The 27,226-nt window shown below is 37.5% G+C and overlaps 1 protein-coding gene across 2 annotated transcripts in view; it reads left to right on the top strand.

Moving 5' to 3' along the window:
• The window catches only part of ROR2 (receptor tyrosine kinase like orphan receptor 2), a 144,045-nt gene that overhangs the window by 101,721 nt on the left and 15,098 nt on the right, over positions 1 to 27,226 (top strand). For both annotated transcript variants that reach the window (XM_039567432.1, XM_010399985.4), the window contains exons 3-4: positions 6,546 to 6,833; positions 7,945 to 7,975. In XM_039567432.1, the coding sequence (XP_039423366.1) occupies positions 6,546 to 6,833; positions 7,945 to 7,975 (319 nt within the window). The remainder of the gene's footprint in view (positions 1 to 6,545; positions 6,834 to 7,944; positions 7,976 to 27,226) is intronic.

Genomic DNA, 27,226 nt, shown 5'->3' on the forward strand with positions numbered 1-27,226 from the left:
AATTTCAGCAACTTTCACATACATTTTCTCCTATTACAGTCTTCAGTTCTTTAATAAGCCTGGAAAACTGCACTTCTTTTATGTTCCTTATAGATTACCTGTCAATTTTGTGAACACTTTATGCTTAGTACTGTGTTCATAACACAGTAGATTTTGGAACAGTGGTGTCTTCCTCAGTTTTGCATGAGCTAAAGTCTGCATCCTAGGTGAAAAATTATGTCTTATTGTAGGAAAATGTGACTTTGCTTCTAGTGGAAATATCATTAGTTTAATTACTTAAAATACGGTCCCAAACCCCTTTTGTATTGGATATAAGTTTTTATTAGTCTTAAAATCCCAGTACAGAAATTCGCCATTTGAAAGAGTCATGGTGAGAAAGATCATGCTCTTTTATTTATATCTAAAAAAGAAGATTATTTGAAGACAAAAATGAAAAGAGGTGGGAAGACATTAAAAAAAGAAAAAGCAAGATAGCTTAGGGGAACCCCCGCCCCCCCCCTCTCCCCCCCCCCATTTCTATTTATACAAATTGTAATATACATATTTTTGTAGGGATTTTGAACACTGGAAATTTTTATTCCATGAATCTGAAAATGGTCTGAATTTATGCAGTTAGGCGGAAAAAAAGTATTTACCCTTTTTTAAAAACAGCCGATTTTAAATTCTGAGTATCTCAAGCCGAGACTCTTGTAACCTGTGATGTGTTATGTAGTACTAAACTGATGGCTTTATGGGCTTTTTTGACTGTTGGATAAAGTTATTTAAGTAAAGATATACGTCTTACGGAGAAATTAGTTTTCCAAAAAGTGATAAAGCATACATGCAATTACTACTTCTTGGTCTGAAAAGACTGTTCATCTTCAGGCATCTAGTATGACTCAAATTTTCCTCTCTTTTTCTCAAAAACTGGATATTCAGTATTTGTGTTTCTTCTGCAGGGCAGAAAGAAAGGGGAATCAACTTGGATAGGAGCCAAAATGGATGATTATCTCAGAGCATCATTGTCTCAGGAATACAGAAAGATGTGAATCTCAGTGTAGTATCATAGATACTGACACTTAGTCCACGTGTGAATTGGCAAATCGCTTAGGCTCCCCTTGCTCTGCTTCCTGCATTTGGAAAATAAGGGTGATGGTATCATCCCATCTGATGAGACTTCAATATTCATAAATTATGTGGAAGTTCTGAGATAAAAACAGTTGCAAATTTTACTAAACACAAGTCATGGTTGCCATATTGAAGCTTATTTTAAAATTATGAATGCATAATTATTTTTAAAATCACATAGAAAAAAAAGAGTAAAAGCAATAAAAAATGAACAGAAACTAAAACTTGAATTGAAAACAATTAAGCCAGAATTTACATGATCTGAAGTAACTAAGGAGGTTTAAAATATTTTTTTAGAATGAACTTCAAAATCACAGCTAAGATCTTAAAATAACAAAAGCGAAGCAATCATTTTATATTGTGTTTATGCCAAGAACAACACACATGGTTTGAGCCAATAACTGGGACACATAAGTGCCAGAGTAATGTAAATAAAACTAAGAAATATAATATGCATGTGAGGTCTTAGTGATAGTTGCACCCTTTAGGTTTTTAGTTTAGTTCTATTCTTGTGCATATCTTGACAATGATTTGAGGCACACTGGAAAACATTATTTTTATATTCTTGCCAAAACATGAATAATAGACCTGTCATCTTGATGTTGATCTGCTGTGGGATTCTGTTTGATATATTTATATCAAATTTATTCCATTTAAAAATATGAAGTACTGGCAACCTTACAAAGGTTTTTCAAAATATGAAAGTGTTTTACTGGAATTCATGTCAATCATTTTCCTAAGCTATGTTATTCATAGAGTACATAGAATATGATAGCATAATATAATATATAGATTAAGTTGCATTGTCCTCTCATAGCTTCTTGACAGAAGAGTTTTTAATTTGTTCAAGCAAAATAAATACTAGTAGTGGTTGTAAACTATGTTAGAAACCATATTAAAAGAGAAACTGAATTTACAGCATTGTTGCCTACAGCAAATGCAGAAATATCTACCAGATAGATTTTCGTTTTGAAATACTTAAACCATGCCAAAGACCACTGAAGGCAAAGGAAGCATTTTCCTTCATTTCAGTGACCCTTGGAAACCAGCCAGAGTATAAAACTCAATGTTATTTTCTCAACACAGGAAATTTCTGGACATTATACTTGTATTTTTAAAAAATTCTATTTGCTATCCATCTCCCAAATAAAATATAATTCTTTATAGTATGACATTTACTATAGGACATTTACAAGTTTGGCAATATGTAACAAACACAAAATATATGGAGAGTATTTATTCTCTGTTTTATAATTATGTTAGTATTAAAACAGATTAACAATTCTGTTCCAGTTCTAAAGAATTCTACTTGACTGATGCTTAACACAAAATATAGGACACAAGTTTAATACAAGTTTGAGCAATCGTCACATTTAATTTTCCTTCATACCTGTCCAAATTAAGATTTACTAAGACAGAAGGAGAACTAGATTGGGAAAAAAAATTGCTTTGTACATTGTTGAGGTCCTAATTTATCCTGGGAAAATTTGCTTTTTCCCCAAAACTTTGCCTCAAACTGGCATCTACACTGTGTTTGTGGTGTGACGTACATTACAAAAAAAGTAACTGCTGATTATCACCACAGAAATTAAATAAAGAAAACATTCTTTAGAACATGGTTGGTTACATTTTCCACTTTGTTTGAAAGAATTGCAATTATGGGTTATCTAAAGTGGACACCAAATAACAGAGCAGCTCAACAAATGGCTGCCCGCTCTGTCATACAAATACTTCAGAATCAGTGAGTATATAAACATCACTCCTCAAAGAGGAAATGAAACCAGCAAGTAGAGAGTGTGGAGTTGAGAGTGGACAAAGGCAAGGGATAGGCCATAAGCTGCTCTATTGCTCCTAGGCTGCTCTGGAGAACTTTGGAAAACACAAAGGCTTCAAAGTTCATTAGGTTAAAATATTTATTACTTGGTTTGTAATAAGAAGGTAATATAAACACTGCAGAAAATACCTGTAAAATTGACAGGAGTAATGATGAATTGAAGCTGAATTCTGACCTGCAGGAAATAGATGCAGTTACCCTGACTTCAGGGGAAGTCTATCTAATTGCACTGGGTCTGATTTAATCCATAAATCTTTGGCACTGTTTTTCATGGTAATAGTTTTGTTCTAGTTAGTATTAGGATTAGATTCGTAGATTCATATGAAATATTTTGGATGGCTTAAAAGATATGGATCTAATTACTTCCTGCAGTAGCTCTGTTTTAATTAGTAAAACAAGAAGTTCTAACATGGCTTTAATCCTGAGTTAATAAGTCCTAATAAGTAAATTTACTATCTGTTTTCATCCAAATGTATTTGAATGCAATATCCATGACTATCCCAAAAAGAAGGAGCTGGATTCCACCCAGCTGGTTTTAAATCAGAAAAAGGGAAATAGTGGTAAGGGTTTGAGGAAGCTACAAGCTGACGAATGGCACAAAAGCTGACCAATGGCACAAGAACAATATAGACCTTTCAGGTACTTGGATGTAAAGAGCAAAAAGTGCAGTAGAGTCAGACAAAACACAATCCCTGTCTGTCATCTTACATCATTTGAATTGGTCCCACCTTTTAGACAGATCTTCTGTGCTTCTTTCATTTCTTGGGAATCAGAAGCATCTCTGAGCCAGACGAATGTTCCTCTGTGCTGGCTCCATGCTGGAAGTGGCCCAGCTTCTTCTCAAAAAAAGGTCTTAAACAGTCTATTTTTCCTCCTTTGTATGAGCGCATTCAGCCTCTCCCCACAATTGCTGGATCATAGACCCGTAGAACTACAGAGCATTCCAGCCTGGGAGGTACCTCTGAAGATCATCCAGTGCAACATTTTTGGGGAAAGAAAGCCTAGACAAAATGATCTGGTACTCTGTCCAATCACATCTTGAAAACCTTCAGTGATGAGGACACCACCACATCTCTAGGCAGTTCATTCTTCCAGTGAATGATTGTTCTCTCTGCAAAAAATGTCTTTATTCTATTGAAATGAAACATTTCCTGCCTTCTTTCACTTATTGCCATTTCTCTTCTCCATGTAGCTCCTTGTGATGAGTGTCTCCATTCTCTTTGTGGGTGCCTTTTAGGTATGGAAAAACTGTGATGATGCTCCTCCTGCCCGTTCTCTTCTCCAGGGAGAAGAGATCTAACTACTTCAAGTCTTTCCTCACAAGCAGACATTGGTAGCCCTCTTTTGGACCATCCCTTGTCTTTCTGTGTTATTTTTGAATTTTGGGGACCTGAACTGGACATAATACTCCAGGTGTGGCCTGATAGGCACTGAGTAGATTGGGATTATGGTATCTCTCTCTCTGCTAGGTAATGCCCCTGTGGACGCAGCCCAGTATCTCAGTGGCGCTGATGAGAATAAACTACATACAGATTGTGAAAAAGCAGTGAAACAGGTCTCTAAATAACAAGCTAAGAGTGAAATAGACATGGGAAATCCTTTTCTACCTTGTGGTAGGACTGATCATGCTTTCTTTCATGCTGCTAGAAATGCTTATGTATGTAAAATGTTGGCTTAAACAAGTTTAAATCAATGGCTTCAATTTCCTATATCAAGAAGGTAATTTACTGGTTTTCTGTTCCCTGCCAGAATGTCATCGTAGTATTTCTATTTTTTCAGCTACGAAATGGAATTGGAAACCATAACAAATGACACTGTGGCGTGACATTGCTGAAAGCATTAATATACTTTTTCTCCCTTTTATATAAGTTTTTCAAAAATAAATATTGTTGTGTTTTGTCAAAATGTTTTGAAGTCTGCTAAATATTTTCAATTAAAAATAGGGAAAACAATAAAATTGCATAAGCAATGATTTATTATTTTATGACAAAAAAAGGATAAAATAATTTTCCTGTAAGTTTTCAATATTTAATATTTAATTTTCTATTCAGTGGTGAACTAAATTCACACTTGCCTACACTGCAATTGCATATTATTAATTAAAACAGAATTTCTTTCGAAAGGCCAGTAGTAGAGAACAATACAATACCCAGGAAAATCCAGTTTTCCAGCAAAATCTGGCTTTGCACACTTACTATATTTTGATGTTTCTACTGCTCCCCTCTCCAGTGCTATACTTAACCATTACAGAGGAAGTGATTTTCATGGTCCTGTCAAATATAAATCAAAGCAGAGCATCAATTTTCTTTAGGTATTTCAGCAATTAGACCATCAACGTGGACCATTTCTTTACTGGTGTTAGATTCCAGCACATAATATGCTATTTCTTAATTAAACACTTGCAAAATAATCTGACTGATAGGAAATGTCCGCATGTGGGCATCCATCGAAGTTATTTGATATTTGGGTCCAGCTGGCATAAGAATATAATGTAATTTGAATTCCTGGTGCTTTACATCTAAATGGTCTAAATTCACAGAAACAAACAAAAATGACCATAACAGCTAGATACTTTTCTTACCTGTTTTGTAAGGTAATGTAACAACATTATTGTTTCAGTGAAATTACCTGTTGTCAAGCTTTCAGTTCGTGATGTGTGTCAGTTGCAGGACTCCTAACACCAAATCAAATTTCTAAATAATAACATAAAAAAGATTTGACTGTCATGTTTTGACAGTGTCCTTCCATCAATTTCTTCTTTTTTGTCATCCCTAGAGATAACCAATACAGCCTACTTAACAAGCCCTTTGCTTTCAACAAACCACCAATTAGGGCTTGTAGTTTTCACTTGCAAAATAACTACAAAATGTTATTACGCAGTGTTTGTATAGACCTTTCCTTGACCATATTTTTTGACTTAAGTAAAAAATGGCAAACTATAATTAGCTTAAGAGTTCCCTCTGTCACAGGTTACTTCTGCAATTGAGACATTATTTCTTTAAATTTAATGTGATACATATAATCTTTAAAACTTATTATAAGATAAGCCTGTCCAAATCAGACTAATTTTAAGATTTTGTTGATTAACTGACAAGTCAAATTAATATCTAAAAGTAACTTTTCCAGTTGTAGTTCTTTTTGAGACAAATCTGTAATCATGTAAGAAGGTTATGTGGTAAAATTACGATGATATTCCAAAATGGCTACAAGTGGGATTACTCTTTTATTGAACGAGGGTGTATTTTGCTGTTAGAACAGAACAGCATTCGAGGTATGTGTTAGCATGTCAGAGGTAGAAAAATACTACTGCTTCAAAATAGGTGTCCAGATAGGCAGTTAGGAGTGTAATGGTATCAATTCATGATTGACCTTCTAATCTGCATACCTACCTGCACACAAATACGAAGTCAGCAACGAAACAACGAATTGGAGTGTGCTGCTATGGTGTTCTTAGGACAGTGATTTGCATTCATTGAGTATTTTTTGAGTGCTTGAAAGAAAACTGAATTTTTTTCCAAGGTTCTCTCTTAGAAAAGTGCCTTTGAGCAGGCTTTTACCACAACCCAAGTAAAGTTTGATCTTTTATGACCTTTTATCCTCTTAGGTTACTTCCTGACCTTCTTGGAACCAGTAAACAATATCACTGTAGTCCAGGGGCAAACAGCAATCCTCCACTGCAAGGTAGCAGGAAATCCATCCCCGAATGTCAAATGGCTAAAAAATGATGCTCCAGTGGTTCAGGAGCCAAGACGGATCATCATCAGAAAAACAGATTATGGTTCACGTCTGAGAATCCAGGATCTGGATACCACAGACACAGGATACTACCAGTGTGTGGCTTCAAATGGGATGAAGACAATAACTGCAACAGGAGTTTTGTTTGTCAGGCTCGGTGAGTTCCTGGCTTTTATAACTACTCACACTGATTTATAGACTAGGTATTAGTTTTAACCATAGTATAATGAGAAATGAATTTAATGTTTTAAGAAAAATTCTCAACACAAAAGAAAATAAAGTCAGTGCCTGGGGCCTCTCTCCCAGCACAGAACTTCTCAGTTGAACTTGATACCCCTTTACTGGTAATAAAAGAAAGTAAATACAGATGTAGAGGTCTGTAAATACACAGTGAAGAAAAAATTGAAGAAGTGCCAGTATAAAGTATAAAAAAAAGTATAAAAAAAAAAAGGTAATATTTCATGGCCTGGAGTTTTCACTCTACTGCTGAACTCAGTCTGTGAAAAAACCAAAACCTGAAGAGAAGAATGAGAAGAGGTTTTCTGTGTGATGTTCATGGTTCTGGGCCCATCCTTGCGAATTTCAGTTCTGTACTGCTACGTGAAGCCTGGCCTCAAATTCTGTCCTTTGACACCTGAAGGTACATCACACCTTTCAAGAAGTGCTTATATTGCATATTTTAGACTTAACCATCCAATCTGGAAGTCAGCCTTTTATTTAGTTTTGTCTCTGGAGCAATGGAAGAAAAAATGGGAGATGCATTGTTTTCTAAATTTGTTTTTCTAAATTTGTTTTCTAATTTTGTAATGTAAATAATTAATTCCACAGTTTAGTTTGTAGTGATTGAGTATTGAAGTGAAGTGCTGGGTATTGAACCTTGTTTTTGCTGTGACAAAAGTTGATCATCTCCTTGCCACATCATAAATTCTGATAGTAAGGCTCAGGTGGGGCTTATTAAAAGGTAAGTGATGTGCCTAGATAACACCTTATCTAACTGCCTGTGGTATTTTGGTGGAAGATATTTTATAAACAAAAATTATTTCCATTCAAGTTGCTGCTGGAGGAAATAGTAGATTCATGTGATTTTTATTTGTGGCTTTGAAAATAACAATATATAATTATGTTCAGGAATGCAGAGGATTTTGTTTGAATCTTGAGACAAACCTTCCTTAAAGAGACAATTTCCTTTAGATTGCTATTGACTTTTTTTTATGATGTTGTCCTTGAGCTTAACTTGTCAGCAATACTTGTTTGTTTTATGTTTGCAGGTCCAACAAACAGCCCAAATCACAATCTTCAGTAAGTACTTTTCGTAAAATTAATGTACTCTGACTACTTTTTTTCTGTCAGAATTTAGTTAATAAACTCAATAAACACTGCCTGCAACCACAGTGTTCTTGCTAAAAATATCTTAATTTGATCAAAAATTCACAGAATGGATGCAACCTTTTCAAAGGTAGCATTGTGTTACAGTGGGTTTTGATTTGATTGACTGTTCTTGAGCAAATTCTGCCTGCTTATTTCATATTTTTAACAAGTAAATTACTACAAAGTCACGTTGGAACAGTAATTGTTTATAGGGCAAGTATGGGCTGGAACAATGTTTAAAAATGAGTGGGTAAAATGCTTAGGTTACTGTGGTTGCAAATTTACCCATGTTATATTATTATAAGTTGAAAAGTCAGGTAAAACAAGACTAGAATCCTGTCGTTGAGTAGCTAGGCAAAACCTCTGTTTGTTAGTGTCATTTTGACTTGAGTGGTGATCTGATGATTTTTGTTATATGCCTGGGCTCACTTGCTGGTTCAGTCATAAGGATGAAAAGAGAATCATAGAATGGTCTGGATTGGAAGGGACTGTAAAAATCACCCAGTTCCAACCCCCCTGCCATGGGCAGAGACACTTTACACTATTTCGGGTTGTTCAAAGTCCCACCCAGCCTGGCCTGGAACACTTGCAGGGGTGAAGTATCCACAGCTTCTCAGGGAAAACTGTTGCAGCTCTTCAGCACCCTCTAAGAATTTCTTTTTAACATCTAATTGAAACCTGCCCTTTTCCAGTTTAAAGCCATTGTCCTTAGTCCTGCACTATCTGCCAGTATAAAAAGTGCCCCTCCTTCCTTTTTATGAGAACCCTTTAGGGCTACAGTGGGATCTCCCCAAAGCCTTCTCTTTCTCCGGGCTTAATAACCCCAGCTCTCTCAGCCTGTCTTCACAGGAGAGGTGCTCCAGCCCGCTGATCATCTTCATGGCCTCCTCTGGACCCACTCTAAGAAGTGTACATTTTTGTTGTGCTGAGCACCCCAGAGCTGGACCCAGGACTCTAGGTGGAGTCTCGTGAGGGCCATATAGAGTGGTAGAATCCCCTCCCTCGTTCTGCTGGACATGCTGCTTTGGATGCAGCCCAGGATGCAATTGTCCTGGGATGAGAGCTCACACTGCTGGGTCACATCGAGATTTTCATCCACAAGAACTGCCAAGTCCTTCTTCAAGGGGTGTTCTTAATGACTTGAACTCCCAGTCTGTTCATGTCTGGGATTTCTCCAACCTGCTGCAGCACTTGGCACTTGGATTTGTAGGATTTTGTGAGGTTCTTGTGGGCCCGTTTCTCAAGTTTGCCCAGGTCCATTTGTAGTGCCAATGGCACTGCTCATCTTCGTGTCACCTTCAAACTTGCTGAGGGTGCTCTTGATCCCACTGTTTGTGTCATTGATGAGGATATTGAAGAACACCAGTGCCAAGAGAAATCCCTGAGGGCACCACTCATCACTGGCCTCCATCTGGACACAAAGCCTTAGACCACAACTCTCTGGCTGCATCCATCCAGCCAGTCTCCTATCTACTGAATAGTCCATCAAATCCATGTCTCTCCAATTTGCAGATAAGGATGTCATGTGAGATGGTATCAAGGCCTACAGAAATCTAGATAGATGATGTCTGTTGTCTTCTCTTACTGGCCGTTGCTGTCACTCCATCACAAAAGGCCCCCCAATTGGTCAGGCACAATTTGCCCTTAGTAAAGTTATGCTGACTGCCTTGAGTGACTTCATTGTCTTTTATATGCTGTGGCATAACTTCCAGGAGGATCTGCTTCATGATCTTCCCAGACACAAAGGTAAGGCTCACCGGTGTGTGGTTCCTCAGATTTTCCTTTCTCCTCTTTTTAAAAATGGGAGTGATTTTTCCTTTTTCCAGTCAGCAGGGAGTTTGCCTGACTGCCTTGACTTTTCAAATATGATGGAGATTGTCTTGGCAAGAATATCAGCCAGACCCCTCAGGACTCTGGAATGTATCTCATCAGGTCCCATAGACTTGTGGCTATTCAGCTTCATCAAGTGATCCCAAACCTCCTCTTCACGTATAGTGGGAGGGAATTTGCTCCCCCATACCCACACCAAGGAGCAAGGATTTGAGACTACTGGGAAGGGTGACTGCCGTGAAGACTGAGGCAAAGAAGTAAAATACCTCACCTTTCTCCGTATCAGTCTCACCACCAGTTTGTCCTTCTTGTTCATCATGGGATACATTCTCCTTGGCCTTTCTCTTCTGGCCTATGTCAGACCAACAAACCTGGGAACCAAGTTTTACATTGATTCACTTTTGTTATGGAACAAGTAATTAATTATATTTCTTTTGGCTTCCCTAGTATTTTCCAAGTGCTTCTCCTGTACTGAGAATGATCTTGTTAATATTTCACAAATACCAACATAAACAAAATATTTCAACTGACAGAGTGAAAAAAAAAAAATACTGTGTATGTGATGTGTAGTTCTTAATTATATTCCCTCCCTGAAGTGGAAGTAAATTAGGGCTCCCAAGACATCTTCCATCCTGGTTTTTCCTAGGTTTTTAATGCTTTGCTATGCAACCTTTGCTGGTTTGTGACCCTAAGTTAAAATAAAGAAAGAAATAACTAAAAAAAAAAATTAAGAAGTCCTGTCATTTGGCTTATGACTCTTCACAATGGGTCTTGTGCCTTTGGTCTTGGAAGCAGTAGTGTGATGTCATTGTTCTGGACCTTCCATTAAAAGGTGAAGAATACACTGCTGGTAGATTTTTTTTTTTTTTAATATCCACTAGATTGAAGAGTAACCTGAAACTTGAGAAAAACAGGGTCAGGTCAAAGGTCTAGTGAGAAGTCATGAGGGTCTTATCATATGAGGCCCAAGAGCTTTCAGGGATTAGAAATCTTTGCCTCATTGCACGCATATTTCTGTTTTGATTTTTTAAAAAATCAGTCCATCAAATAAAATGCCATGTTTTGGTGGTATAATTATTTTGTTTTGAGAAACTGATTAAGATTTTTTAAAAACTGAATATTTTGTATAAAACCATGCAGGTCATTTTGAAAGCCAGAAAAGAGGAAGGGTGGAAAAAGGCCAAAGAATACCTAACTGCTTGGAAGGAGCTCTCATGGAACAAAAGACTCTTTCCATTTGCTGTCTGCACAGTGCAACCTTGCACTGAGCCATGTGAGACCTATTGCTGCTGGTATTAGTGCTTCAAAAAAGACATGCTTCAGCGGAAACCTGAAACATAAAGCCATTGTAACTTGGTTTAAAATTATACCTAATGAATATTAAGGGATAAGGAACATTACCTATGTAGATACCATCTAGCAAGGTATTTTTATGCAGTTCATGCTGCGAATTTCTAGAATTAATTTGCAATTAAAGATTGCCAGAGAGAAAATGTGTGTTACGCAGTCAGACTTGCCAGTGCAAAAAAGCATCCTGACCTTCAGGTAATGAAGTTGAGATGCTTTCATAAAAATCTAAATGTAAAAACTTTCAACCAAATATGTAGTCTTAAATTGCTGCAGATTATTTGGAGACCTCTTTATTTTCTCTTAAGATCCATGTTTGTAAAAATTTCTAGGGGTTTTCCTGTAGAAATGGGGAATTACAATGTATCCTGTTTATTAAAACTATTAAAGTTATCAAAGACTTCAAAACAGATTAATTTACAAAGGAAATAAAATCAAAACACAGTCCAAAAGATATTCTCTGATTAGCCTTTGCTGCCCAGAGGACTGTGCTACCAAAGGGTTGTTTTACTAGAGTGTAGCCCAGCAATCCTTTCTTTCACTGCATTATGCTTTTACCTTTTGTATCATTATTGTTATTAGTTTTGCTTCTCAAAAGAGAGACATCCTATCTGTTCAGAAAAATACAAGCGTATGAATATAAAATAAAAGTTTGGCAAATACCAGAGAATGCTTTTTTTACCATGATTTAAAACAAAGAAATGGGCATTAATATCTTGGAGTCTAAGAGTAGAAGGGCAGAAACAGTTGTCTTTCTTTCTAGAAGTGTTGCTCTTAGAAAATAATGCCATTCTAAAAGACTGCGTGTTCTCTAGTCTAATACATTTTTCTTTTGAATTGAATGGTTAGATTAAATTTTACCCATTGGGAAAATCCCTGTTTTGAAGCAGTTTAACTGTAGTCGTGCCACCTTGAAACAAGCTTGGGATGGAAGATATCTAATATTTGAGTATTCAGTTTGTTGGCTCTTAAGGGCTTCTGGAAAAGCTGGTGAGGCCTTTGTGGAAGTGAGGAAGGCACACAGAATTCAGGCAGAAAGGAGTGCCCTTAAGCTCAGTTCTTGACAGATGTTTGGGAAACATCTCTGTTGTCACTACTACACTTTTCCCTACATGACCTTTCTGCAATCTGCTCAGGATGCCAGGAGATGAACATTTCTTTCCAGAGCCCTGTGCAGGGGATCTGCGTTTTCCAAGAAACTTTGGGAAGTCCCTGTTTTATTGAACTCTGACTAAGATCAGTTATCAGTTTGCGGCCTTTGATGCCTGTATGCTGGATGCTTAGGAGAAATGGGTGAGAAGAAACACTGCCACCAAGTAGAAATGATCATTACTCGTGGAGTAATTTTTGGGGTATTAATTATTCAGAATAAATTTGCATGTTCTCATGCCTGATTTTCAGGTAGTTTGGGACAACAGTAAGTTTTTGAAGATTCAGTCCATTGAAGAAAAATGATGAAGCAGTCGTAGTCGGGAAAAAAACATTTCTTTCAAACAGTGGAAAACAGAATGTCTAAAATCCAGTAATGTGGCTGTGTTAAAACTTCAGTGGGTAGCCCTGAGGCTGGGTTCCTGAGCAATTTATTCTCCATGGTCTACATACCCCAAAGCACACTTTTTCTGTGACCCCAGAGGGAAATTTCTGCATGATGTGAGGGGCAGTCATATATTTTTATGATGGAAACACATGTATTTTCATCATGTGATGAATCTTCATGTAATTACAAGATGGAAAAGAGAATATAAGGTCTTGGGAAAGAAGGTAGAAAGGAGTGGATCATCAGAGCACTTCACCCTCAGGCCACTTCCCTGCCCCTGACTGGGGTCTTCCAGGTAAAAGACAGTAGCTGATGGGGAAAATAGTTCTGTAAATTCAATCTCTCTGGCAAAACAAAGGTATCTAAGATCACACTAAAGAGAAAGAATGCTTTCCTTACCATCAAATAGCAGCACCACTTGTATCTTCCTCATTTCCTTAGGTGGTGTGGCAAATTTCTTTGGTCTCACTGTAGTTTAGCCACTGATAACATTGTTAATCTTGTAAATTATACAAGATTATCTTAAAATTCACATAAACAGATTTTTTTTAAAACAATACAAGGTTGTTTCAACTCAGAAGTTACCGTGTTTATTCAGGCCCATAAGGACCAGGTGTTTGATGGTGTGCTTCCTCCAGAATGACATGCATGCCTTTTGTTTCATCAAAATATTTATGTGGCTGAGACAACCATATTTGAACTATGTATGTTTTTCTAAGATGCTTGTAGTAATATGTTGAAGTTACAGAATAAGCTCATACTTGTGTTTTCATTTCCTCTTTTAATCAAGGAAAAAGAAGAATTTTGTGATTAAAACACTGGACTGTCATTTCTGAGTTCTGGATTCAATTTCTGACTGTACTCCTGTCTCTGTGTGTGATTGCAGCGAGTTGTTTAACCTTTGTCACTCCGTGTTTTGTACATCAAATGGAGATGGGGGATCTTGGGATTTTTTTGCCTTCCTCTGCTGTAGGATCAGATTATTTCAAAATGTTTCGGGTACATTCTTCTCCCCATAAAGCATGGAATGTTATCCTGTTTTATGAGTGAGGAACTGAGGCACAGATTATCTTGAGCTGGTCTACATTAAACAGCATGTGTTTGTCTTGGCAGATTTCCTGACTCCCTGACAATCCAATTTGGGGATCTGGCTGGAACATGCTGCAATTCCCTCCTAGCCTCTGTGTGTCAGTTTCCTTTTTTTCTCCCAAGGCTGAGGGGGAGGTTGTATTTCACCATCCTGTGGGTTTGGGGCTCCTTTCAGGGGATTTTGATCCACAATCTCAGATCTGCTTTTGACTTCATAATTTTAAATGTCCTTTGACAGTCTTTCAGGCCCAGACAGGAAATTTGGAGGAAGGACAGAACTAAAACCAAGGTTGCACTAATTTTTTTCTCTCTTATCTATTTTAGAGTGCAATTTTTTAGTTTTCCTCTATTTGTGTAGGATACAGCCTAGAAAGGCTCGGAAGCTTACAACATCACAAATTAACATATAACTAAAATTTATACTCTCTTCTGCCCAGAGATGTAGGGTGTACTCAGAGGAACCTGACAGTCTATCTTGTAATAAAACCGGAATTTTTCATCTTAATGTTACTCATGCATTTCAAAAAATACTTTTTTCCTCTCATTTTAAACTCCAGAATATGTGTAATTCAAGACAGAATTAAAGAGCAGTGGAAATACTGTTTTGGGTTGTTTTTCACCACACCAGATCACAACTTCTTCCCACAGGACATTATTTTTGAGCTTTGATCTTCCACTTAATGCTTTCTAATCATAAGTAAATAAATGATGAACAATCTAATGCATTTTATATTATTTAGTGATAGAAATATAAATTCAATGTACTTACAAAGCTGATGCATTTTAAAAGTCACATGTATTTAAACTAATATACATAGCATCTTGGAGTAGACACAAGTGTCTGTATTCCTGCTACTTGTTATCTGGGGAAACTATTACAAGTGGTAGGTTTTTTTCCTTTCTGTTAGAGGAAGGGAAGAACTGAAGAAAGAAACTGACAGGGAATATTTAGGAAGAAAAAAGGATGATAGTCTTTTTTGAACGGTTACGCTCACTAACCCATATTATTCAGAACCCCCCCAAAAAACAAAGGAAACCATGCATATGCATAGGGGATTAAAAATAAATCTTCAGGAAAGCTTTACCTTATTTTTGCTACTGTATAAATCAAATGCCCTTGTGTAAATTAAAGTTTAATGCAGATGCACTGCTTTACTGAGAGAGACTGGTTGCAAAGACAAAAAAAGCAACCCTGCAGGACTTGGCCTGTAGTTGGGCAAGGTTTCTAAATACTTTAGGAAAAAGTAATAATTAGTTACATTTCTTACGGTTAAGCTAACTTAAGGTTAAATGTAGGTAGCATCTTCTCACTTGTGATTAGCAGTACTGTCAAGATACTTTTAAATGGGTTGGATCAAGCATTATACTAATGTAATTCATATATGTAGGGCTACAAACATGCAGTACACCAAAGAACACAAACACTTTCTTTTCTAAGAGTTCTTTTTTCAAAATTTTGACCTTTATCTTCTATCTGAATATTTAAGGAAGTTCATGTTTTCTGTGGGTGAGAATTCACTCACAGCCTGTGTATTGGGACAGCCTGCTTCCTGGTCTGCAGAGCAGTGGTTAGGTTTTTTATAGCCAAAAAAGCCTAGGCTGTCGTATCAGGTGAGCTGTAAGGTGCGACTCATAAGCTGTGCAATACACGGCAAAGAGTGAGTTACAGCTCTTTGTAAATATGTGACCCCAACACGCCCTCTTACAGCAAATTCCAGATTAGCAGCAGGTGCCTAGGTTTTAGCAGCTCAGAGAAACAATTTGTATTAAACTACCAAAGAAGTTGCAAGCAAAGTAAGACACTTGTTATTCCCTTCAAGGATATATGTAAATTGATATTCAAAGTAGTAATGGCCCTTGCGCTTTTGGCAAGTAGCTGCTGCAGCTGTTGGACATCCCCGATATAACCAGCAATATTTAGTGTGTTTAGATTTTACTTCTTCCCTCTCTCCCTCCCCTACTCTCATTTGTTCAGTAGCTTAAATGGCTTTCAAAGTATTTATTGTATGTCTTACAAAAGGACAGTTATATGTCCCTGAGACTTCCTGTAGGCATTTGATGCCACATTGAGTTTAATTAGAGTGCCTTAGGATGCTGAATAGCCTCTAAGTGCATACAAGGAAAGGGTGAATGTTGCAGCTAGGCACAAAGATAAAGGAACACCATTCTAATGAAAAGTAGGTAATTTAACAAAATGAGATAATGCTGGAACACCGCACCATAAACCATCCTTTCCAATTTTATGGCTTTATGGTTAGTTTTTCCCTACTTTTGTATTATTATGTTCTCTATTTTAAAGAGCCAAACAAACTAGATGCAATTAATCTAGTGAAAAAGTCAAACAGATGGTAAAAACCTATAATATTTGGACAATTCTATTTAAAACTGAATATGATTAACAATGATGGAAGGGATTGCTTTTTAAAAAGAAGAAACAAAACTCAGTAAGGAAATCTGCTCTTTTAAATTGGTACTGCTCTGTTGAGTCTAAAATATGAAGTATTTGAGTTGTAAACTCTAAAAGTAAGGCTGCAAGAAGCATGTGTCATCAGCAGTTTCTCATACTTCTCGAAAAGCTTAATCATAGGAATCCCATTTCTCATTTTGTTCACTCTGATAATGACATAGTAGAGAAAAAGGATTACTTTAGGTGTGACACAAACAACGGTATATCATCATAGTTTTTATAAATATTTATTCACATACATACACATACTTCCCCCCACCCCAAGCTTTCCTAGCTGTTCAATTTGCATTTTCACTCCTGCCTCACCGCGCTTTCCCTCAAGCTGGGAAATGTCTCCTAAGCTCAGCAGGCTGACCTGGAGATAGAAATTCTTATACTTTCATCTGACTGAGTTTTGCAAAATTATGTTGACAAACCTCCATTTTTCTGCCTGCCCAATGACAGTAAAGTAGTTCCATATTGCCAAATAATTTGTAGAGGAGTAAACACACAGAAGAGAAAAGACTAGAATAAAATACAGTACAATACAATAAAATACAATACTGTGCAATACAATACAATACAGTAGCTCCGGTTGGCAGGGACCTACAAGGATCATTTAGTCCAGCTTCCTGACCACTCCATGGGTTGACAAAAGTTAAAGCCCATTATTAAGAGCATTGTTCAAATGCCTCTTTTTAAAGCACTGACAGGCCCAGGGCATTGACCACCACTTTGGGAAGCCTGTTTAACTTTGACCACCCTCTTGGTAAGGAAATGTTTCCTAATGTCCATTCTGAACCTCCCCTGATGCAGCTTTGAACCGTTCACACCTTTACTCTAGCTGGACCCAAGGGAGAAGAGACCAGCACTTCCCTCTCCTTCTCCTCTTCTCAGGAAGCCATCGAGAGCAGTGAGGTCACCTGTCAGCCTCCTTCTCTCCAAGAGGAGCCAAGCCCAGAATCCTCAGTCACTCCTCATGGTACTGTTTCCAGCCCTTCAGCCAGTTCTGTTTCCTCCCCATGACCATTCAAGGACCTTCCCATCCTTCTCAAACTGTGGGGCCCTGCACAGCACACAGGACTCAGGGTGAGGCTGCACCACGGCGGCATCCAGCAGGATGATCCCGATCCCAGCTGGTGCTGCCGTGTCTGATGCAGCCAGGATGGGGTTTGCCCTCCTGGCTGCCCGGGCACACACTGCTGACTCACACTGAGCTGCTGCCCACCAGCACCCCCAGATCCCTTGCTGCAGAGTTGCTCCCCAGCCATAGAATCATTTAGGTAGGAAAAGACCCTTAAGTTCATTGAGTCCAGTCGTAAAATGCTACGTTGCATAAAAAAAAAAATATTCTCAGCTCAAAGATCTGCTAAATTATGCAGGAATTTGAATCTTAAAGCTAAGGCATGCTTGTAGGTGTGACATGTTCCAGAGCTGAAGCTGTAGTCACTTTTTCAGGTTGGAGCTGCTGTGGTGATGCTCATTTGTAGATAGCTGCAAAGTAGCATTTTCATACTGCACTTGGTAATTAATGTAGAAAAGACAACCTCAGTGTGTAATGAAGTTTAAATGCATATTTTTTTTATATTAGGTTGAGGAATGGAGGGCAAAGCGAAAATGTAACACAAAATCAATAGTTTCAGGACTCAGACACTCCATCAAGAATGTGCAATAGGTGACCACTGTACCTTTATAATCTCTGTGGTTGAGACTGACAGATATATCAGTATATACAGGATCTCAGTTGTTAAACATTAAGAACTAAATGCTGAAATTCTAAACTTGGGGAAGCATTTGTTCTCCTGATTGAATTTTTCACATGTTTTGATTAGTGAAGAGTTTATTAATGTTAAACTCGATTACATTAATTTACAGAGATGTAGTGTTGGTACAATTGCTACTCACAAAGTATCAAGCTAATGATGTTTGCATAGCATCATGTGTGTGGCATCTGAAAATAAATTAATTCTGACTTTGGAATGTGAGCTATTTTGCCTGTGGAACAATGCAGCATCCACTATTATATTGTGGAAAGATTTAAATGGAAAAATGTGACAATCAGGCATGAATTGGTTATACACAGGAAAAAGGAAAGTAAAAGAAGAGAGGAGTCTTTGAAAATACAGTCTGATAAACATTCGGTAATTAATTTTAAGTCCAAAGGAAGAAGTGTAAGGGGAAGTTACCTTTGGGATTATATCAAGGCTGGATGAACACCCCAGCCTCCCAGCAGTTTTGGGTGAATCAGGGTGCTCTTATCCAAGCTCCAGAAAAGGGAAATTACAGAGCCAAAGTTTGTTCACTTCTACCCTCTTCCAGTGGCTGAAGCAGAAGACTGTCTGTTAATTTTTAATTTTTGAGAACTTTAGAGGCCTTGATTGAAACTGGCATAGAATTTCCTATGGAGAAAAAGCTAATTTTCCTAATTTGGAAAAAACCAACAAACCTATTATGTGAAATTATGATGACACACCAAAATTATTTCGTGAATTCTAGATTCCTTAGCCAAGCTAGCCAGACCTCTGCCACTGGAGCCAGATGACAAACGGATAGCACTAATAATAGACTGCTGTCTCTAGAGAGTACAGACCAGCCCAGAAGCGGAGACACATACTTACTCATCCATTAACAGAAAGAAATGGTAAGACATAAAAATTATTAGGTTTTGCTGCAGATTTGAGGGAACACATGCTCCCCTGGTAGTAGCCACATCCCTGACCTGCCTCTTCATCCTGCTTCCACAGTCCCTGTCCTCCCAGGCCCTCCGCAAACTCCTCACACCAGCGCCTCACTTAACCTTAGGTGATAACCATGAGTGCCAAGCAGTTTTATTTTGTCACACACCAGTGCAAAGCCTGCAGTAGACACAGTATTTGGAGAGTATCAGGTACACTTCTAGTAGACTAGACTGATAAGTGCATTAAGGTGGAAATTACATTTAAAAACAAAGAGCTAGACAAATTCAGGCAGCGTTTCATGGGAACAGCCAAAAGTCTGTTCCAACGAGATTCTTGTCTGCTCAATAGCAAGACAATATGACAGCATCACAAACAAGTGACTGCTCCTCCCAGTAGTGTTGTTGTTTAGGGTTTTAATTTATTTCTTTTCTAAAGAGAAATGAAGTATTAAAAAATTCCCAGGACTTACTTTCTGAAACATCTAAAAATTTCCTTAAAAGTACCAAAAAAACGAGCAAAAATTATCTTTGGACTGTGAAAAATTTAATCTCAAATAAGCCCTATCAAAGAGAAGCTATGATAATAGTCTCTAATATTTGGAACTATTCACAAACTCTGCAACAATTACTTCATACTGCATCTGTAAAAAGTAGCAGAGAAACTAACAAAAGTTTCATAATGTCAGTTGTTTTTAAAGACATAATTTAGATGACGGCAAGTTTTTCAGATAGATGGAATATGCTAGTTTTTCCTTAAAACTGGAAAACTGACACTTCAGTATTATATATTCATATATACTTGATGTTTCTGTAGTTTTAGTAAAAGTGTTCTGCAAAAGACTTTGAGGATGAACACTTGTCATATAATTATGTAGCCAATTTATAACTGATGCTATGATCATTTCTAGCTGTTTTACAAAGCTCTCTGCTATCAGATATATAATCTCTCTGGTAACTGAGATAGAGAAGCCACCTTTGTTCTGTTTAAAAAATAGAAGAAAAAAGAAAAAAAAAAAATAATGCCAGTACAGTTATTTTCACTTTTTCATTTGCTCATATTCTTCCAGAAATGATCACATTATTAATGGCATGGTCAGTTAAAACATTTTTAATTCAGAAAAAAAAATTAATAATGACTTTTGACTTTATTTCTTTTTACAAAAATATTTTAACTTTTTAACCTCTAATAAAAACCCAGGAAGCACTTTGTAGAAAGCTTATATTCCCCTTCATTCAAGGAAAAGAAAAAAAAAAGAAAAAACAACCAAAATGAAAAGCTTAAGTCACTTCCATGGGATTTCATATTTTTATTTTAAATTAATCCTGTGTCCCTCTTTTAACCTCCCCTTCCCTTTGGATTTTTATAACTGGCAATTTTCAACCATGCTTTCACAGTCTTTTCTCTCAGGACTTTACTTCCTACCTGTCTTCCTGGCATACATATAAAATTATGTCAATGGATTTAAATCAACTGAACAATAATAAAAAATTCCTATTTGTGCATAAAATCTGCTTCTGTAGGGAAATCATGATTTACCTGAAAACTGAAAGTGTTTTTTAAAAGAAACAATTACCATATTGAGCTTATCCCTCGTGGCATTTACAGAGTTGGGTGAAGATGACACTAGACAAGGTCAGAGCAGCTGGTGGGAGGTGGTGGTGCAGGGTGAGAAGTGACCCCAATTCCCAGACCAGTCCCCTTGGTGAGGCCAGACATCCCTTCCCACCCCTCCCTCAGCATTGCTGCCATCAAAGTTCTTTGCTCCTTCTCCTGCATGGCTTTCCCATCTTCCCTGGTAGCCAACATGATCTCTTAGCTCTTCCCTGCCAGTCACATCCCTCCCTTGCTGAAGCCCAGCCACCCAGGTGGAGCCATCTGATCCTCTGCACTGAACTCAAGGCACGAGCAGCCCCATTGCTGAGCCCTCTCTGAGCTGCCCAGGATGGCCCCTGCCAGTTTCACTTGATGCCTGATACAGCAGCAATTATAATGACATTTTCAGCTGGTGGGATCTTCTAAGACCGTTTTGGAGCTGACCTATGTGTACTCACTCAGGGTGGCATGGCAGGATGAGGAAGGATAACAGCTAAGAATTTTGCTTTCCTCTGTCAGCAGAGGGAATAGGGAGCTGCTTGTTAGAGGCTCTTCAGAGTCTGTGGGCCCTCTGCTCACTTTCCTTGGAGATGTCAGAGAAAGACAATTTATTAGACAGCCATAACACACTGAGGGGGATAACATGCCTTTAAAAAAAGGGGTGGGGAAGAAAACTCATAATGGTTTCTTTGGTGAGTGAGAAGCTGGAATGCTGCATAGCCAGGTTCGTGTTCCCATATGTTGAAATTAGTTTTCTGAAGGTTTTTCTTTTCAAATTTTCAGCAACCGTGGTTGTAACAGACATGTTTCTGTTAAAAATATCTGACACTCAGCAAAACTCAGCCTTCCTTGGATTGCCAGCTGACCCATGTGATTTCAAGGTTTCATCCCAACCTGCTAACGCCTATGAAAGCAGAGGGAGAATTTACAAAAATGTCCTTTGAGTAAACTGAAAGAGAGAGTTTGTAGACAGAAGTTAGAATGTTGTTGGCAGAATATTAGATCATCTATTTGAAGTTACATGTGTTAATCAAGAGGATTGTGGCTGGTTGTATAGCTAGGGACAACCCTCTGTTTCTTACAGAAATTCAGAACATTGACATCCTTGTTTAGTTTTGCTTCCTTGTCTGTTTTACCCAGGTTATTGTAGTAAAAGCAATCCTGCCACCTATGTCTATGCTTCTGTATGTGCTGTACTTGGGAACGGCAGCATTTTTGGTACACTGAAAACTTCTCTAAAGATGCAAAATGATAATAAATACCTGAATGAATATGATACCAAGCAGCATTCAGTGTTGTGCAATGAGCAACCTGGCACAGTTTAATGTGTTTGTTCCTTGTAAATGTTTGCCTGTAAGGGCTGTTTTTCATGGTATAGGAGTGATGGAGGATGAATGTGTGAAAGAAAGGAAGGCAGCACCATTTTCTGTTGGTTTTATCCACCTAAATAATTGATTGTGGTATCTTTTATCAAGGACATAGCTCAGCTAAGAGTGCTGATGCCCACTTAAGGCAATGCCTACTGAGGAGGCCAATTTCGGTCCTGATTCAGTGAAGACCTATGGTTAAACCCTACTGATGTTCTCTCCCCTTCTTGTTTTCAAATGATTTTAAAATATTTTGTAGCAAAAGAATCCTCCTTCCACAGTAACATTAGAATATACGTTTAAAACATTATTTGGACTATGTTTTGGAGACGGACTTTGGAGACTGAGTTCTGTGTTTAAAAATGCTGATTTTATAATCATTCTTGGCAATATTTTCAATATCCTTAATATTAGGTTGTTGTAAAGTTTACAAGTTGCTCTTTGACAAACAATGTCTTTAGTTTCTCACAAACACTAAGCCCATTGGTAGCTGTGTTTCTACTAATGACATTTCAGTTAGTTGCTTTTTCTATTAGCAGGCTTAAAATGCTGTCTCAGGTCCAATGAGTAATATGAACAAATCCATAATCTAATAGAATCAGTAGAATAAATATCAACTGTTATTTTTTACTGGTCTTAGGCATTGAATATGGATTTTTCAGTTCACATTGTACTTTTTTAGTAACTAGTAGGTAAATATTCAAATCAAATGCAACACAACTGTTCAGTAATTGGAACTTTCAGTAAATTCTTTTAGGGATTTTGCGAGGTACTACTTCTCAGATAAAAAACAAGAAATATTTGTCCATGTAGGATGCTAAATGTAAGGGAATCTTGCTTTTTGAGTCTGTTGTTACACTCAGTAAGCATCTGGTAGCAAAAGTCACGGGCCATATCCATTGTGAGTGTAAATTGTCATAGGTCCATTAACTTCAAGTGAGCTATGACTATTTATACAAATTCCCCTGCCTGTTAGTTATTTATTTTTTAACACTAGACTCTCTTTTTTGATAATATTTCTTACATTCCTTTAGTGCAAAGGAAAAGTTTTACTCTCATATTGTAGTATTCTAAGTCTCTCTTTGAGGAGTTAAGTACATCAGTGTGGATTTCCTGGTATCCCAGGAGCACTGATCTTTAGACGCAGTTGAAGATGTGCAAACAATGATTTTAAGTGCCGGAAAGGTGGGTTATTTGCAGAAACCTTTGGTCAGAGGATGAAACTGTTTGTTCAGAGAATGGATACAGGTAGGGCAGGAAGCCTGTGCCCTTCTCCTGTGGTGTGGGTGCAGGGTAGCCTCCATCCAGCTGGGGCTTGATGCAGCAGTCGAGTTGTCCCTGCCACCATTTAGTTTGTTGGCTTCAGCAGGAAGGACACAGATGTGCATGTGTGGAATTTTGGGTGTTTTATGGTTTGTGGGTTTGGGTTTTTTTTGAGGTTTTCCTGTACACCTGGGTTTTGGAAGCTATGCTAAAACCAACAACCTATTTGTGTGTGTTACTGAATTTCTGCCCTGTGTTATGGGTGATGTCAGAAGAACCTGGCATTAACCCAGCCCTTCAATGGATAGTAAGAGTTCAAACCATACTTGCAAAAAAAATTATGTTCTTTTCCTCCATCAAATATTTATACCCCAATTCTGTTGCCTTGAATGTCAGTGGTAAAACTTCCATTGATGGTCTGTGCACAATGGGCGGCCTGTGAAAAGGAGCAATTTTAAAGCCCATTGTAACTATTACGTTAAAAGACAACCTTTCTTGAAAAATTTTACTTCATGGTGAAACAAGAAATTGAGTGTTTTATTTGATATTTTCTCTGAAGGCAAATATACAAACCTGGCCAGAAGGTACCAAGTATTTTTCTATGGTAACATTAATATATATGCACTATGTTTTTGACAGGAAGCAAATCTTATAGATGTGATATGGCATATGACAAGGGTAGTATGTTTCTCTTCTCTCAGATCTCATCTGTGGCCTGTTGAGGAAGGGAATATTTGGGGATGTTAGTCATTTTAACCACTGAAAAGTGATCCTCTTGTGAACAGATTTTGCTCCCCAGCACTATGATATGATACAATACATGTCAAGAGTAAGGGTAACAAATTACAAGGACTGTAATGCAAGATTAGAAAAGGTCCTGATTTTGAGATTAAGTATAAACAAACAATGAAAAAAAAAAATTATAAAAACCCCAGGAATACCTGATTTTTTTACTGTAGCCCTTTATAGTGCCCTTCACACAATTCAAAGAGATTTGCTTCTCTTTGGTTAAGCAAAAACCCTTTATTCCTTTATTCTTTTTGTATTGCAGGTCATTTAACTTGTGTGCTTTATGTTTATGAAGTAGCCACACACTGGGCTAAGTAAAGTCAGAATCTGAAACATGATGCCTGTCCTTTTCCCCTCTTATCTTACTGTCCATCATAATCATTCTCTTTATATAGCTTCTGACATTAGTTATCAAGTTGTAACTATCAAAAATCCTGAGACTTCCCGACAAGATGAGCAACTGTATACCAAATGTTGTATTTCTCTGTGAGTAGCAAATAGGCTGACATAAATAATTGGTCCTTTCCTTCATCTACCACAGTCTGTGGTTTTCTCTGCATTTGTCTTTGCTTTGCCGTTCCACTTGGAATGTTAGGGGGAGGTCTAGCATTCCCAGTATTTAACAGTTCTTAATTAAAAGCTAGTTAATCCGTGGACAACATGAAAGAGGTTCAAAGCTTCAGGTTTCTTATTTGTTGTGGGAAAATTTATAGGAAATTTTAATTGCATTTGGTTTGCTTGTGGGAAACTTCTGTAACAAAGTTTCTGCTACCTTTTAAAAGCTGACCTCTGGAATATTGTGTTATAGTGTATGAACTGGCTTAGTGTTGTTTACTTTGGTAAAGTGTAGGCTGAGAATGTGTCTGTCCATATAACTGCTAGGGTAGGTTGGTAGGTTATTATTAAATTAGATTTTTTTTTTCAATGTATTAAGTTGAAAAACTTTTTTTTTTCTGAGTTTTCTGGAGAATTTCTGAGTTTCTTTCTATGGCTCGTGCATGGTGTTTTGTCTCTCCTACTTTCAGGAAAATAGTTTTAACTTAGAAATTTCTGCTGTCTTTGTAAGTAAAACTTGTAGTATGCAATCAGAATAAAGGTGTCTCACTAGCAAATGAATATGTGGTACCTCTCAATTCTGCTTTCATAATTCACTTCGTGAATCCTTGCTAAAAACTGTTAGAGCTTCATGTGTTTTCTCTATTTCTGAGTAAAACCACAAGGTCTGCACTTACTGTGCTTTCAGGGGCACCAAATGCATGCTGAAAACACTCCTCAGACTTAGGTGCTTCAGAAGGTGATTTTAGTACTAAACAGCATTTTCATGGTTGCCTCTTTTTTTACTGTGACTTTTTTGTTTCATATGCCCTCCAGTCTGTTCAGGAGTGACAGTTGCAAACAATAGATGGTATTACATAGATAGCATATAGTGTATTGTGCCGAGACTTATTCTTTCAGCATTTCAAATTTTCCATGAAGAAAAGCCTCTTTGTTTCCAATGTAGTTCCTTCTGTAGTATTTTTTTTGGTGTCCTTTCTGTGTCATATGTGAAATTAAAGTAATGCCTAATGAGAGGGTGGGGGTAGTGATGTCTACTATGTTTTTTTCTAGTCACCTAGAAATCTCTTTATATATTTCTGGAGCAGACAGCTATCTTATGGAAGAGCTGCATGATCTCCATCTAGAGAGTTTTCTATTCATCATGCTACATTTTATTCCTCTTCAGAGGCACCTCATTATTCCAGTTCTTCCTTTATAGACACAGATGTTCCTGGAAGTTATGATTTCTATCAGTGGGAGTCGCACTGTGTGATTGAACCTGCATCTTTCTTCTACACTGCTTGCTTGGTTAATTCTCAATGTCATACAGACTTCTGCCCACAAACCTGAAAGCAGGCTGTATTTTATGAGGTGTTGGAGTGCATGAGTGATAAGGAACTTGTAAATGCTTATCAGCGCTTGGTTTGTCAAGATTTTTCCAGACCTGGTAAACCTGAACAAATTCCATGTTGTACATAAAAACAGTATCAGTATTTTTGTTTTATTTATGTATGCCTGAGGTAGAAGGTTCTTCTGCTTTTGCTTTTGATTAGAAAGCCTAGTTCTTAACTGAATTGTTCTGGCAGATCAGTTTGTGGGCCTGGTAAATTGATAACACTGATCCCGAGCAATGGAAATTGGAGTTTTTGGAATAGAAAGTCTGTTTAGTCACATTCTTTACAATTTTATTTTTAAATCCAAACTCCGGTCAAACATATGATGAGTAGTTGGGAGGAGAGTTCACTCAGTAAAAGAATACTTCACCTCCATTTTAACTGAGTGCTGAGAAAATTCAGTTTCCAGGTGCACTGTTTTCGATTCAGCCTTCCTGTAAAGATGCAAAAAAAGACCAACACCTAGCATGTGCCTGACTATTTTGTAAAAAAAAAATTAATTTAATAAAAATGGAAGAAAATCTCTAGTGAGAAAAGTTAATGCTGCCTTGAAGTATGTGCAAACTAAAGAGCAAAGGTAAAAAGGTACCTGTTCTGGATAGCTTGTAAGATTTCTGCAAGTGGAACAAATGTAACTCTTCTGGGTTCCTTTTGTGGAGTCAGATTTCTGCTTTCACCAGGGTTCTTGATCAGAGCAGACATTATAGCTGCAGCAGCAGGAAATTGAAGAGTCAGTATTTCTGCCTATTTTCAGCAGCTTTTAATTATTTCTCTGATCAGCAACTGAATTGCTGGCATATGGTTTGGAGCATGATTCAAAGCCTCATGTGGTTCCAGGGGCTCCTGTTTGAACTGAGCATTATGCCACTCCTACGCAGTTTCTATCAGACTCTCCCCGGGCTGCTTTTTGTTGCAGATTTTTTGCCATGTCCCAAGTGTATATGTAGTTGAAGGACAGAGTAATCTATAAGGAGACTCTTAACTGCTGCCACTTCTGCAACTTTGTTGGAATCAGCTTTTTTCCTAAGAAGACTAACATAATTTTGTTCTCTCAATACTAGTACTAGTCAAACAGCATTCACTGAGTTTCCTGACCTGACAAAGATGCATGTAGAATAACAGCCCCGCTTCTGTCAGAGTAACTGACATCAGGTTACTGTTTACTTTTGCTTGTGTCCATGGTAATGGTCATATCCAGTTTAGTATAATCAGCAGTTGACTATAACATGGGAGAGGGGAGCATATGTGTGTATTTATAGTATCTAAGCTGTGTTTAAAAGTTCTTGACAGAAATAAATAAACGGAGCTAAGT

This window comes from Corvus cornix, chromosome Z (assembly GCF_000738735.6).
Source record: "Corvus cornix cornix isolate S_Up_H32 chromosome Z, ASM73873v5, whole genome shotgun sequence".
Taxonomy (NCBI): Eukaryota; Metazoa; Chordata; class Aves; order Passeriformes; family Corvidae; genus Corvus; species Corvus cornix.